Source organism: Lagenorhynchus albirostris, chromosome 9 (genome assembly GCF_949774975.1).
Source record: "Lagenorhynchus albirostris chromosome 9, mLagAlb1.1, whole genome shotgun sequence".
Taxonomy (NCBI): domain Eukaryota; kingdom Metazoa; phylum Chordata; class Mammalia; order Artiodactyla; family Delphinidae; genus Lagenorhynchus; species Lagenorhynchus albirostris.
In genome coordinates, this window is record NC_083103.1 from 9684676 (window position 1) to 9699599 (window position 14924).

At 60.9% G+C, this 14924-nt stretch overlaps 1 protein-coding gene across 11 annotated transcripts in view; it reads right to left on the reverse strand.

Moving 5' to 3' along the window:
- The window catches only part of DAGLA (diacylglycerol lipase alpha), a 61955-nt gene that overhangs the window by 17568 nt on the left and 29463 nt on the right, over positions 1 to 14924 (reverse strand). For 3 of the 11 annotated variants that reach the window (XM_060158988.1, XM_060158997.1, XM_060158987.1), the window contains exons 2-7: positions 9952 to 14438; positions 8710 to 8848; positions 8093 to 8304; positions 6619 to 6720; positions 5367 to 5505; positions 1468 to 1555 (exon numbers count right to left, since the gene is read on the reverse strand). In XM_060158988.1, coding sequence (XP_060014971.1) covers positions 1468 to 1555; positions 5367 to 5505; positions 6619 to 6720; positions 8093 to 8304; positions 8710 to 8804 — 636 coding nt within the window. In that variant the 5' untranslated portion in view covers positions 8805 to 8848; positions 9952 to 14438. Of the gene's footprint in view, positions 1 to 1467; positions 1556 to 5366; positions 5506 to 6618; positions 6721 to 8092; positions 8305 to 8709; positions 8849 to 9068; positions 9125 to 9951; positions 14439 to 14924 lie in introns of those variants that run through there. The other 8 variants (XM_060158994.1, XM_060158996.1, XM_060158990.1 and 5 more) reach the window with 7 other exon arrangements.

Consider the following 14924-nt stretch of genomic DNA (forward strand, 5'->3'; position numbering starts at 1 on the left):
AATGCCCTGCTAAGGGCTGTACGGAGCGCTGGGTCTCAGGCCCCCTCCCCGACCTGTCCACAGTTGTAGGCTCAGGGACCCCCACCACGTGCCTGCAGAAGGGGCATGTGACCTGGGGCCACTGGCCCCCCTGGCTGTCCTGCCAGCTGTGTTCTCAGGACAGCCATGCTTGGGGCCTGGGAGCGGGAGGCAAGGCAGACAGACGCAGCCCTTGCGGCAGAGTGCCGTCTGCCCTGCCCCACGACAAGCTGAGTCTGGGACCCCTTCCCTGACTGGTCAGGAGAGGCTGCGATGGGAAGAAACTCATGGCAACTGGTTTCCTCTCACTGGGTTTCACCCTTGAGTGTGTGGCACATGCAAGAGAGGAAGAATCAAGGGCTGCAAACGCAAAAGCCTAACGGGGCCAAACAGAGCCTGCTACTGCTGTGAGAGGCCCACCTCGGGCAAATCTAGAAAGACTGAACTTTCCCTACACTCTCCTGATTTTTACATGTTGGCCACCAATTCAAATTTTTAAGCAACACAGCATGAGGTGATCAAAACGTTCTCTGGGCTGGACCTGACCTGACCTGACCCCCAGGCCGTCAGTGTTTGATGGGACCTAGGTTCCGGGGAGCCCCGGCCTTTTTGAGAAAAGACGTTCTGCTTTTTCCCCAGGCTCCAACGCCAGCCCTGAAGCTGTCTGCCAGGAGGGGTGGGTGTGTCCTCTGCACGCCCTGAGCTGAGACCCCTCAGACTCCCCCGAGAGCCCCGGGGTTGGGGGGGGGTGCTTCCCACCCACCAGGGAACCTCTGGGGGTGGGAGGGACTTTCTTACGCTTGATTACTCACTCCACGGCTCACCAGGGGCTGCTAGTGGGTAGGAGCCACTCAAGGCTTCCGGGGGCTGCCATGCAGGGCACCTGCTGTCTGGCTTGGGGAGGAGTGGTCTCCTGACCTCACTTGCTCTGCCACTAACTAGCTGTGCAATGCTGAGTAAGTCACTCCACCTCTCTGGGCCTCAGCGGCCTGATCTGCAAAACGAAGGGTGGGACTAGATGACCCCTAAGGGCCCTGCCTCCCCTCCCCAACCCGGGGGCCACCCACCACTGACCCACAGCGCCCTGGCGGGTGCGGAAGGCTAACAGTGCGCGTCGAGGGACGGATCTTCCAGAGGGACCTGCAGCTGCTGAGATGCTGCTTTTCTGTCTTCGGGTTGCCCTGATATTTGAGTATCTCTTCTCCTAAACTAAACTCTTGAGTTCCAAGGGGGTGGATAAAAGGTCTTCACATGTTTCTGTCTCCTTGACAAAGCAAGGGGTTGGCTGTCTCACATGCTGGAGGGAGTCCTTCAGTGAATAGTAACAGGTCCTCTTAGGAGCAGGCTGTCAGCTCACTCCTGCCCCACCCGGCAGGGCTGCGGAGGGAAGCCTCCTGAGTCGCCGACAGCAGGATGTGAGCCCCAGGACGGCGACTTCCCAGTACTTACTGACTGGGAGTCCTTCGTCCGAGTACAGCAGAGGAACACTTTGAGCCGGCGCGACCAGCTGGTGGCCTGACCCTCTTCTAAGCGGTGCCTGCAGTGGGGGAGAGTTGGTATGTGTGAGGTCAGGGGGCCCGGCCAGAAGAGCTGGGCCCGCATTACAGAAACAGGACAGCCTGTTCCCAGGACCCCAGCAAAGGGCTCCCCAGTAGGAGGGTCTAGGGGAGAATAGGCCTGGGTCCGGCCAAGGCTGGCCCGCCAGTGACCTGGCTATCAGCCAGCAGGGCTCTCCCTGGGGGGCTCCTGATGGCCTGAGATGGTGCACTGTTGGCCGAGGCCAGGGCCTACGCTCCCAACTTCTGGCAGACTGACAACAGCACACTCTGGGGGCTTCAGAGCTGGCAGCCCGAACTGGGGGCTGCCCTGCGGTCCACTCCAAAAGCTCAAATCAAGAGCCCTGGGAGATGGTGGCAGGGTGCTGGCCTCTCTGCCGACTTGTTTCCTGGCCTGGAGCAGACCTGCCGGAGAGACCTGTTTCCCCTCTCAGAAAGGATTTCTCACATTGTCTGTACTTGAGGAAGTTTAAGGGGCTGAATGAGGCTCCGCATTCTTCAACTCCTTGGAACTGTTGCATTAGAGGGGAGAGGGCCCCTGCCTTTCATCTGCATGGCTGGCCCCTGTCTGTTCCACCCTCAACCCCAGCCCCAATGGGTCTGGCTGCTCTGATGGGGAGTCAGGGTACCCAGGAGTCTGCACCCAAAGGGAGAGCAATTGGCCGATTATCCACGGAGACCCTTCCAATGCTGGGTGCCCAGAAGTCGGTGTGTTTTGAGCATGAAGATAACAGATCCAATATAAAAATGTAAATTTCCAGGGCTTCCCTGGTGGCACAGTGGTTGGGAGTCTGCCCGCCGGTGCAGGGGACGCAGGTTCGTGCCCCAGTCCGGGAAGATCCCACATGCCGCGGAGCGGCTGGGCCCGTGAGCCATGGCTGCTGGGCCTGCGCGTCCGGAGCCTGTGCTCCGCAACGGGAGGGGCTGCAATGGTGAGAGGCCCACGTACCAGAAAAAAAAAAAAAAAAAGTAAATTTCCAGACTGAGCACGAGGGGCTGGCTTGCTGTCGTGACATGTGCCCTGCCCTCAGCTCCTTCAGAGCCTGGCGCTGGGTGGTCAGGACGGGCAGACACGGGTGGCCCTGGGTGCCTGCAAGGCACTTAGCATCCATCAGGAGTGACAGACCGGGTCCCCCCTCCCCTGCCTCTCGGCTCCTCTTTGCAACTAAGGGCCGCTTCCTGCTCCCAACCCTGGTTCCACAGGCCATGGGCCACAAGGACAGGGAGAGCCACAGAGCCTTCCAGGGCTACAGGAGGGGGTTAGGAAACGGTGCAAGGGATTTGCTATTTCTGGGACCTGCCAGCCCTAAGGGACTTGGGCAGCCTCATATCCTAAGCCAACGTCCCCCCTACTGGGGACTTGATGAAAGGACAGCATGCTGGCCAAGCTGAGTTCCCAGAGCATCACGTTCTTTAACCCTTTCTAACCAAATTGGCTTTTAAACATTCGAAGAGAATTTCCTCCCTTCCCTCCGGCAGATGGTAAGTGCTGTATACTCTACTGCAGTACCCTTTATGCCCACCAGGGGGCAGATGGAGCCAATGACACATTTGGCATAAAGCATCAGTTAGGCTACATAGACCAAGACAGGGAGAGACACACTCAATCTGCACAGAAAGTGGGCTTCTCTGGTGGCACAGTGGTTAAGAATCCGCCTGCCAATGCAGGGCACACGGGTTCGAACCCTGGTCCGGGAAGATCCCACATGCTGTGGAGCAACTAAGCCCGTGCGCCACAACTACTGAGCCCGTGCTCTAGGACCCGTGAACCACAACTACTGAGTCTGTGCTCTAGGACCCGTGAACCACAACCACTGAGCCCGCATGCCACAACTATTGAAGCCTGCGCACCTAGAGCCCGTGCTCTGCAACGAGAAGCCACCGCAATGAGAAGCCTGTGCACCGCAATGAAGAGTAGCCCCCACTCACTGCAAATACAGAAAGCCCGCGCGCAGCAACGAAGACCCAACGCAGCCAAAAATAAATAAATAAAGTCTGGACAGAAAGTTCATGGATCCAGCATCCCCCACCCTGGGGCTCACTAAAGCGAAGGGAGGGCAGACACTCCTTCCGCAAAGATCCAAGGTCAGGCTTCCAGGAAGTAGTGGTGGGAAGAACCCACCCCAAACCCCAGCAGATTTCACTGGAAGGAGAAAGAGCAAAGGACTTAAACAGCTCCCTGACTCCCAGAGACTAAAATAATCCGTTGGTGTGAGGCAGTAGGGCTTGTGCACAGCCCCAAACCTGGAAGCGGATGAAGGGTCAGCAGGCTTGAAAACGGCCCTGTTAGAAAAACTGTCTGTTGGTTTCAGAGCAGAGGGAGGGCGAGTGGGGAAGAGCCTGAGAGGTGGTCACAGCCACCCAGCTGTGGCCTGGGCTGCCCTCCCAAGCCCGCTCGAGAGCTGGACAAACCACAACAGGTGGGGACCTGTGAGCTCGAGGACCCTCACTACCCGCACAGGGCCCTGCACCGCTGGAAAACGTTCTAATTCAGATGACAGCCACCGACAACTCCCAAGTGCAAAGGCGTTGGCTGCCCTGGGCCCCAAAGGCAATTACCCAGAGTTGGGGAGGGGAGAGTTTTTTCCCCAGGGCCCCAGGAGCCCAGAAACCAGGCCAGGTGGGGGCATGTGATTGGAATGAGCAGAATGGTACTGGTGGTCATGGCCAGCTGCACCCGGAGGAACGACAGGCTCCGGGGCCTTGGCTCCAAAACCTGGCATTTGGGGCTGGGAGGTGGCCAGCCCAGGCACGGGTAAGGCTCTGGCTACAGTGCCGAGCTGACGCGGAGGGCCCAGGGGAGCTGGGACACAGAGGTGCGCGAGGGTGGGGTGGGGGCCTGGGCAGCACACTCCCCTGGCTGAGGGCTCCTGACCCTGCTGCCCTGGGCTGGGGATGGAGTGCCAGTTCCACTCCCCACCAGCCTGACCTGGGGCAAGTGACCTGCCCGCTCTGGGACTTGGACCCCTCATCTGTAGAATGGGTGTCACAACCGCACCAGGGTTGGCAAAAGGATTACACAGACGGATGGCGGAAGGGGCTCAGTGCAGGGCCTGATGCAGAACAGAAGCTCAATATATAGGAGTCACTGTGACCCACCCTGGAAGCACCCCCTCTCTTTTTCTTTCAATAAACAGGAACCCTGTGAATGTGCCTGGACGTCCTCCCGCATTTTCTCTGCCATGGCACGGCCTCCCCCGCTTCTCCAAAACACTGTGCAGAACATCTCCCCTCCAGGAAGCCTTCCTTGGTTAACCTCCTCCAGCCCCCTTAATCCTAGAGGCAGCCTCACCGAGTGCTTAAGAGCAAGGGCTCTAAAGCCAGGCTGCCTAGGCTTGACCCCAGCCTCACCATTTACCAGCTGTGTCACCTCAGACAACTCACATAAGCTCTCTGTGCCTCTGTTTCTTCCTCTATGTTATGGGGATGATGCTAACAGCTACCTCGGCGAGCTACTGTAAGTTAATACATGCAATGCTTGGCTCGCCGTCCGAGCGCTTCCTACCATTACTCTCGTGTTGTTAGTGCTGAAGATGATGACAGTGGCTACCATTTACTGAGCACGAACCTCCCATGAGCACGGTGTTAATCACTCCGTTAAACCTCACAGCGGAGCACGAGGCAGGAATTACTGCGGTTCCCACTTTACAGACCAGGAACCTGAGGTAAGCCTTTGGCCGGCGCCCAGGGCTCACACAGGTTTAGACGTCGGGAGAGAGGCGTGGGGCCGGCCTCTGTCCACCGTCAGCAAACCCCGCGGGGGACACCCGCCCGCCCGCCCGGCCCACTGACCGCAGGTTGTAGGTCCGCAGGTTGCGCTGCCTCCTCTTGGTGGCCCTCAGCTTGACAAAGGTGCGGCCCGTGGGGTCGAAGACGCAGAGGACGGTGATACAGACGCTCAGGATGACCACCCAGTTGCAGACAACCATCCCTGTGGAGGCGGCCGTGGGAAGCCAAGGGTCATGGTGCTGGGGACACCGCTCTGGCTCTGAAGAAGGGGCGCTGCAGCCTCCCTACCCCCAACTGCTTCTGGGGCCCAAGAGCAAGGCTCCAAAGGCCCTGGCCCTAGCCTCTGGCCACACAGCCGTCCCCCCGGGCTGAGCCGTGACCCCAAGGCCCATCCTTGGCACGAGCAGACAGCTGTGTGGGTTTCCGGAGCCCTGGGCAGTGCTGTGCCCGCTGCTGCCCCCGAAACCCAGGGCTCCCCAAGGGGGTATGGCAGACTGCCTGGCGTCCTCATGGAGACTGTTTCCCTCTCACAGCGCCTGAGCTTCCTATTCTCTAACCTGACCTGTTCCCTCCACCCCAGGGCTGCCCTGTCTAACCTGGCCCTGTGCCCTCCATGCCAGGGTTAGGGTTAGGGTTAGGGCTGGCCCCGGCCCCTCCACCCCAGGGCTGCCCTGTCTAACCTGGCCCTGTGCCCTCCATGCCAGGGTTAGGGTTAGGGTTAGGGTTAGGGCTGGCCCCGGCCCCTCCATCCCGGGGCTGCCCTGTCTAACCTGGCCCTGTGCCCTCCATGCCAGGGTTAGGGTTAGGGTTAGGGCTGGCCCCGGCCCCTCCATCCCGGGGCTGCCCTGTCTAACCTGGCCCTGTGCCCTCCATGCCAGGGTTAGGGTTAGGGTTAGGGTTAGGGTTAGGGCTGGCCCCGGCCCCTCCATCCCGGGGCTGCCCTGTCTAACCTGGCCCTGTGCCCTCCATGCCAGGGTTAGGGTTAGGGTTAGGGTTAGGGTTAGGGCTGGCCCCGGCCCCTCCATCCCGGGGCTGCCCTGTCTAACCTGGCCCTGTGCCCTCCATGCCAGGGTGAGGGTTAGGGTTAGGGTTAGGGCTGGCCCCGGCCCCTCCATCCCGGGGCTGCCCTGTCTAACCTGGTCCTGTGCCCTCCATGCCAGGGTGAGGGTTAGGGTTAGGGTTAGGGCTGGCCCCGGCCCCTCCATCCCGGGGCTGCCCTGTCTAACCTGGTCCTGTGCCCTCCATGCCAGGGTTAGGGTTAGGGTTAGGGTCAGGGCTGGCCCCGGCCCCTCCACCCCCGGGCCGACCAACGTACCGAGCGTGACGTTTTTGGCAGTGAGGTCATTGCAGGAGGTGTAGTACTGGGTGAGCCAGACGATGCCCACGATGGCGTAGATGAACTCGATCACCAGGATGGCTGCAAGGAGAGGAGGGCCCCAGCTGAAGGACGGGAGGCCCTGGAACCTGGGCCCGGCTCCCCCTGTCACAGGATGCCTGGCCAGCACAGTAGACTGCCCGCCGCCCCTGCCACACAGGCCTCGTGGCGCAGAGGGCCCGGGGGTGTGGCTGTCCCACCACCGGTTCTACTCATGTGCCCTCAGGCCCCGACGTCCCCCTGAGAAGGTGACCGCAAAGGTGCATGACGAAGAGGCGTTTCTCTGTTCGTTCAGGAATGAGAACTATACCCATGAACTCTGGGATCAGACGCATCTTAGGCAAGCTACCTAATCTCTCTGAGCCTCCGTTTCCTCGTCTGTAAAATGGGGGTGACAAGGTCCATGGTACAGGGCTGTGAGAACTGGGTGACGGGGTGTTCATTTCATGGAAACTGCTATTCCCAGGAGGAGGCCTCTGGCACTTGAGGCAGGAGAGGGAAAGGGCCCCAGCAGCCAGCTGCCCAAGGTGCCCTGCCCAGACCAGAGCAGTGGGCCCAGGGCTGAGATGGGGTTAGGGGGGCAGGTGGGAGAATTGACGGCCCCCCAGGGGGCAGCATTGGAAGCCCCAGCTCTACAGCCATCCCAGTGTGGCAGCCGAGAGCCCAGGCTTTAGAGCCAGACAACTTGGGTTCAAATCTCAGCTCTGACACTCATATGCTTACTAGGCATGTGACCTTAAGCAAGCAAAGTAACCTCCCTGGGCCCCAGATTCCTCATCTGCAAAATGAGGCCAACAATGGCTCCTCCCTGAGTTAACACGGGAAGAGGACTTAGCAGAGGCCACAGGAGCACAAGAGTATCCACCAGGAGTGACTGGGAGAGGCGGCTGGGTCCCGAGCCCAAGGAAGAGGAGACAGGCGGGTCCTCCGGGAGCTGGTCCAGGCCCCTGAGGGGCTTCCCCGGGAGGGTGGGGGGCTGTTCGGGGAAGGGTCACAAAGCAGCTGAAGGATATGCACAGCCTAGACGGAGCAGCGGTCGGCAACCTTCTTCTGTAAAGGGCCACAGAGTAAATAATATTTTTAGATGTTGTGGGTCATAACATCCGTCACAACTTCTCGGCTCTGCTGTGGTCATGCAAAAGCAGCCAGAGGCAATAAGTACTAAATGAATGAGTGTGGCTGGGTTCCAATAAAACTTTATTTAAAAAACAGACGGCGGGCTGCGCTTGGCCCTCAGGCCGCAGCCTGCCCACGCCCGGTCCAGAACCGGGCCCAGTAACTCTGCCTGTTCGCTGCTGGCCCTGGTGCTGCCACAGGGCCCAGCCCATCGCGTGTGGCCGAAAGAACGCTGGGCCCAGGAGGGGGGGGGGGGTGGGCCGGAGCGGCCCCCTCACCCACGGCAGGGGGCCCTTACCCAGGCGCACGTAGAGCACGTACTGCATGGATTCGCGGGGCTCCGTGTAGAGGATGCCGCCGCGCATGCTCAGCCAGATGATGGCCATCTCAGCGATCATGCAGCTCAGCAAAATGCCCAGGTAACCGCGGCCGTGGTCCACCAGGTTCAGGGAGCAGGCCTCGTTCGGGTTGTAGACCAGGCCGAAGAGCACCACGGACAGGATCACAAACCTGGGGGAACGTGCACGTGAGAGGGGCCGGGCGGCCCACGCACCTCCCACGGCCTCCGGCGGGCAGCCGCACGCAGCCTGGACGCGGGGTGGAGGGCTTCACTGCTCCGGGAGCAGGACCCCTGTCTACCTGGCAGCAAGTCCCTCTGAGGACACGGGCATCCAGGGACAGGGGAGCGAGAGCAGGGAGCCCAGCCACCAGCCGTGGGCAGACAGCACAGCGGCTCCGCCCAGTGCTGGGGTCAGGTCCGGCGGTGGCCAGGCGGGGTCTCTGGGCTCCACGGGGGTATTGCCCTAAAGGCGTAGCCGTTTCAGCACCAACTCCGGGGAGCTGGGAACACAACAGGGTTGGGACAGATGGCCAGCAGGCCTCCTTCCAGGCCCGTGGCGTGGCCCCGAGACTCACCAGGTGGTGTGGAGGAGGAAGAGGAAGATGGCTGGCAGGACGAGGTCATCGCTGCCCACAGACCAGCGCCGCCGGAACACCACGATCCCGGGCATGGCTGGCAGCTCTGCAGAGGCTCAGCGGGCCTGGCGCTCACCTCCTGAAACAGAGCAGAGGACCCTGAGGCTGCCCGGGCTGCTGCGGCACCCAGGGCCACCACGCTCCTGGTCAGGTGTGCCCAGCAGCAGAGGCATCTCTCCCAGGCCCTACAGCCCCAGGGCTTTCAGGCCCATCCCTGGGCAGGATCCACCTCCCACAGTATCCACCCCCTGGAGCCGATATCTAAAACTGTAGCAGCCAGACACTGGCTTCAGTCTTACCCGTGACGACTCTCCTCCCCGCAAGACTAGCACAGACCCCTTGGGATCAGCTCTGCCTGGGGTCACCCCAACAGGAACTGCTCAGCTCCCTAAAGACCTGGGCTCACCCCTGCCTCCCTTTCCATGGGATCAGGGAGCCCCCTCACCCACCACCTGCCGCCCAGTTCCTTCTGTCCCTGGGGTTGGGTGAGGGCTTCCCAGGCCAAGCCGGAGCCTGTCTCCCGGCAGGCGCCGAGCCGGGCAGGTGGAAGGCTGAAGGCCTTGGGGAAGGTGGGGGCGAGGGCATGCACGTGGCTGGCACACGTGGAGGATGGGAGCGCCCAGCACATAGTAGGTGTTCGGTAAATATCTGCGGAATGATGTCTTCCGTTTCGTGCTTTGCTGGAATGCTGGGAGCACGCTCCATGACTTGATTTTGCACCCGTCAGACAGAATTCCCAATCACAGCTAAGCCTCTTGGCAGGGAAGGACATGGTTGAGACAGGGGGTCAGGAGTGTAGCTGGGGTGCCCAGCCCCTCTGCCGGAAGGGCAGTGGGCAAGCCCTGCGGGTATCCCATCCTCCTGGCGACCACCGCTCCCACACCCACCCTGGGCCATGCAGCCTTTACCGCCCAGATCTCAACTCTCTGAAGTAGCTGAATTCAAGTTAGCCACAGGCAAGCTCAGGGAGGAGGGCCCAGGAATCCGGGCCTCCCCACCTCCCTAGAGCCCTAGGAACCAGGGCAGGGGCGCCGGCTGGTTGGCTCCCCACGGGGGGGGGGGGGCCCGGGAGACACGGGTGAGGGGCTCCGGGGCAGCCCTGCGCTCAGCTGTGCGGAGGAACCCCTGCTGCGGGAGGCTGGGTGCTGGTGGGCAGCTGCCCCCAGGCTGGCAGAGGCTTACATGGCACCTGGTCCAGAGGTGGGCGGCAAGTCCTCCTCTCCCCGGTGACGGCTCCAGGGAAAAAGAGTGTCTGCGGAGACCGGCATCACTCGGGAAGTGGCCAAGTCTCCCCGGCCGGTGGGCGCGGCCCTCAGGGTGGGCGACGGGGTGTGCAGCCAGGTGGCCGGCCAGCACGTCCAGCCCAGCCCGTCTCGGTCGCCCTCTCCCTGGTGCAGCCGCTTCATCCAGCCGCTGCCCGGCTGCTCCCAGAGAGGTGGCGGCCTGGCGGGCAGGCTGGCGGGCTAGCCTGCTGGGGTCGTGCCTACTCCTCCCCCCACCCTCAGGAAGTGACATCATCTCACTCTCTCCAAGGAGGAGTCGGAGCACGGATTCTGGGAAGCAGGAGAAGGATGGAGAGCACGGAGCTGCGTGGTGGGGTGTCCGGGGGGTGGGGGTCTGGGACTGCAGGAGGCTGGGGCTCCAGTCCTGTGTCTGTGACAAGCGGCTGACCGCAACGGCTCCGGTTTGAAAGGACGGACGGGATGGGAGGGGCTGGGACTCCATGGGTGGCAGCAGGGCTGGGAAGGGCAGAGCTGCCAACAGCTGGTATTTCAGCCGCCAGCTCTCTACAGCCCTTCCCTGATTCCAGGTGGCCCACGGAGGGTGAGCTGGAGCGTGGGGTTGGGCTCAGGGGCCCCTCACACAAATGAAGTGACTGAGAGGTCCCAGCAGGTGCTGCAGCACCGCTCTAATCAGGCCAGACCCCGGCAGAGGAGGGGGAGGGCTGTCCCAGAGGGGCTGGCGGGTGAGGGCTGCCCTGCCAGGAGCCTAGAACATCTCGTGCTCAGGGATGCAGGGTGAACCCTTCCCAATCGCCTGCTCTCACCCCCGCCCTTCACCTCTTGGAGTCTAGAATGGCTAGAACTCCCTCAACTCACACGTATCATTCACTTAACAACCTCGGGCGCACGCGGCCCCGCCCTACCTGCTCTCAGGCGGGAGGGGTGGGGTGAGCCTGGCTCCCCTGCAGAAGTGGCCGAAGATCTGTCAAGACCCTGGAGTGATACGGCCAGTGGCAGCCTCTGTCCCCCGGCTCAGGGAGTGCCCAGCCGCCAGCTGTGGTCAGTGCCAGTCCCCCCTAGGTCACGTGGCAGGGCTGCTGCGGGCTGACCCCACCGGGTGCCCCATTACAGGCCTGGGGACCACACCCCGCGCCCTCCAGCCTGCACCCGGGCCCAGCCCCCAGCTGGGCAGAATCCTAGGCCCAGCGCTGCCTGGCTTCCGACCTGGGCTCCATCACCCGCTAAAGGTATGACTTACTAGTTGTGCCTCAGTTTCCTCATCTGTAAAGTGTCGATTATCCCCACCTGCTAAGGGTCTAGTGCGGACCATACGAGAGGGCCCAGCAGTGCTGGACAAAGCCAGCGACGGTCTTAGCTCAGGCGGGCGAAGCAGAGGGAGAGTGCGTGAAGCCGGTGGACCAGCGGCCTGGGCTAGTGGATTCTCCAGCTGGTCACCACCAGGTCACGGTGTGGGCTGGGGGGTGACAGCGCCTGTGCTGCTGCTGGGGGAGGATGGGCCACTCGACTCCATGCAGATTCATACATCCCAGGGCTGCTATTTTTAAGGGCCTGAAAGACACCCTTTCTCTCGAGACCCCGGCCCTTCACAATGGGGGCCTGTTCCCCTGCTGGGGATGTGAGTTCATCCGGAGGAAATGTCTCAGGATGGGGGAGGGCAGAGGCTACTTCCTGGTCCGGGGCTGCCACAAAGCACCACCTCTGGCTCTCCTCCCCTAGGGCACAGGGTCCGTGCCCTTCAGAAACCTCCGTGGGGGCAGCGCCCAGCCTCCCTTCCTTACCCAGACCAGGGGCACTTCCAGGGGAGGTGTGGCGCCCCCGCCGGTGGGCGGGGGAGAACAGGGGCACTGCTGGGCGCCTCCCATGCCCCTGGCTGGGCACCCCCCCAACAGAGGCAGGTGTGAGGGGAGGCACCAGGACAACCCCACACGTGGATGGAAGGACTTGAGTGGCACTCCGAGGCCCCCTTCTTCCTCCACCCACAAAGCCCAATTTCCTTGATGGAGGTTCAGGCCCCCGAGTTAAGTATTAACCATTCTCAGAGTTCCTCTCTCTAAAAATGCAAAACTGTTTTCTAAGATGCACACGCTGATCCCTACTTTAAAAACCTTCCATGGCTCCAGTGGTCTGCAGGATAAAGTCCAAGCCTCTCAGGCAGCAGCTAATGGCCTCAGTAACTGGCAGGCAGGCTGTGCAACCTTGGGCAGGTGCCTTGCCCTCTCTGAATCCTGGAGCAGGAAGATACTCCCCAAGCCCTAAGGATCCCAGGCATAGACAGGCACAGGGCCGCCTTCTGGCTGGGGAGGCACTCCAGCCCCTTCTCACACTGCCTCACCCTCCTTTCCAGACCCCCCAAACTTGCTGCTCCCTAAAAACACCTCACTGGAATCTGTGCTTTCTTTACCCCAGTTCCTCGGCCGGGCAAAATCCTACTCATCTTTCTCGGGCCGACCAAAAGTCGGCCCCCCTTGAAACCCTCCCTGGCAGCACCCCGCACTCCTCTCATGCAGAACAGGCTGCACCCTATGGGATCCCTCATCCCAGCGTAGCCCTGGCCACCTGCTGATTCCTTGCTGCCCGTCCCTGTCCCAGCTCACCCGAGACTCCCGGAGGGCGGGGGCCTTGCTGCATTGCTCTCCTTCACACCCCCTCTCCCCCTGGGCAGCCCTGGCCCCTCTAAACCACCGCTCCATCCCCCTGAAGCAGCTGTCGTAAGCGCTGGGGGCATGGCTCCTTCCGTCTTCGCTCAAATCCTTCAGTTTTGGGGAAATGTCGCTCCCCAGCGCTCTCCCTGACCATCCTCTCCTCTGGCTGTCTTAACTGTGCTAGGGCTTTGGTTTCTTCAGCTGCAAAACGGGGACAACGGCACCCCCATGGAAGGCTGCAGCGAAAGCTGGCTGGGACGAGGTCACAGAGGTCTGCATAGGTCCCGGCGGAGCCCAGGGCTCCATTCACAGTGGGTGGGTGGGGGGCATCACATCAACAGGGCTCCTGAGGGGCTTCTGGGGACTTCGTGGCACGGTGATCTGCGACAGGTGCTGGGGTTTGGGCAGGTGCTGCGGATGCCCATGATTGGCTCCAGCTGACCAGCAAGGGCCAGACTGAGCACATACGAGCCCTGACAGGGGCCTTGAGCAGGGGCGCTGCTATTTCAAGTGCCCTGGGCTGGGCCTCACCCCTGATCCTAAGGTCCCCTTGGGCTTGGTCCAGGGAGCAGGTTTCAGGGAGAATGCCCCTTGGCGGTGGGTCCCAGCTGGTGGGGTGCTGAGAGCTCCCAGGGAAGGGAGGAGGGCACAGGCTGCCCCCGGGACAGAGAGTACCAGCTCGGGGCGGGTGGGACGTGGGAGTTCACCTCGTTTGCCTGCAGGTGGGCCAGGACACCAGAGTCAGTGTGAACCACAGAGGACAGGATGATGCTGTAGGAGGCCCGTCCAGTGTCACCAGCAGCCTCTAGGTCAGCCCATGAGATTTCCCACCTGGCAGAGGTGGTTTCAGGCATCCGGGCCGAAAATGGGCTAGAAGTTGAGCCTGAAGGAAGGGATGACAGCCAGGTCCAGGCCACCGGGATACATCTGACATCAGCTGAGCACCTCCCATGTCCTGGACTAATCACCTGCCATCCTCACAGCAGTGATGCAGGGTGACAGCCTCGCTCTCACTCCACATGCTCTAAAAACAGGCTGTGTCTGAGTCCTGGCTCTGCACTTACTGGCTGTGTGACCTTGGACAAGTTACTTAACCTCTCTGTGCCATGGTTCCTTATTTCTAAAGTGGGGCTAAGAACAGTAGCTGCCTCAGAATTGTCACAAGGGTTAAGTGAGTCATACACTTAGGCCAGCACCCGTCACAGACTAGGTGCTCAGTGCATCTGGCTCTTCCGCTAAATATTTCTACTGAAGAACGAGGAGGCTGAGGCTCAGAGACTCTGCCCCACACCTTCAGAGGAGCAACAGGCTGAGCAGGCAAGGGACACGGGTCCTTCCTTCTGCCGTCCAAAGCCCACACCCACTGCAGGAACGTCAGGGTTAGAAGGGGCCTTGGAAACAGTCCTGGGGCCCCCTTTTACGGGTGAGTAAACCAAGGCTCAGAGAGGCCCCAGAGGCTCCCAGCTTTCCCACCTGGTGCTGAACACACAGTCAGGGTCCCCAAGGTGGCCCATCCCTTCCCCTTCCTCACAGCACGCCCTTCTCGAACTCCCCGAGAGGCACTCCCATTAGCAGTGTCACCCCAGGGAGCCTGGGCTGAGATCCTCTCTTTTGCACTCTTGATACATAACTCTCTTGGAAGCCGGCAAAATCCACACGAGCTCCCTCGCTGGAGATCAACCCGAAAGAAGGCATCAATCATTTGTACGGATTCACGCAGAGTCATCAGTGGCTAGCTCTCCACCTTCTCGGCGGGTGGGGTCCCCATCACTCTGCAGCTCAGCTGGTGAAGAAGAGGACATCTCAGCCTCAAGCCCACCTTCCCTAGACCCCGTTTAGCCCTACCTGCTGAGGCCTGGTGACTGGGCCAGAGCTGCCAGTCCCAGACCAAGGGCAGCACCCCCAGGCCAGAAAGTCACCACCCCTCCAGACCTCAGTTACCTCTTCTGAAGAATAATGAGCCTGGACTAAGGGGAGGCTTGTATTTTTGTATTTGTTAATATTTATTTACATCCACAGCTAAGGCTGCATGTGCCTATACAGGAACCACAAACAATGAAAAGGTGGAATATAAATGTAGAAACAAACCTCAGAACAAAAAGTAAGTAGATGAAAATAGAAGGTTGGGGAAATTGTTGTACGTGTGTAAGGCATAAAGGCCCTCACAGGAGCTACATGTAGAACTATCATTAGACCCCACGCTTCCTGGTGGCCAAAGTTAAAAGGGAAATTGGGTAAGGACTCTTCTAGCTTTTAGTAAGGTGTTGCA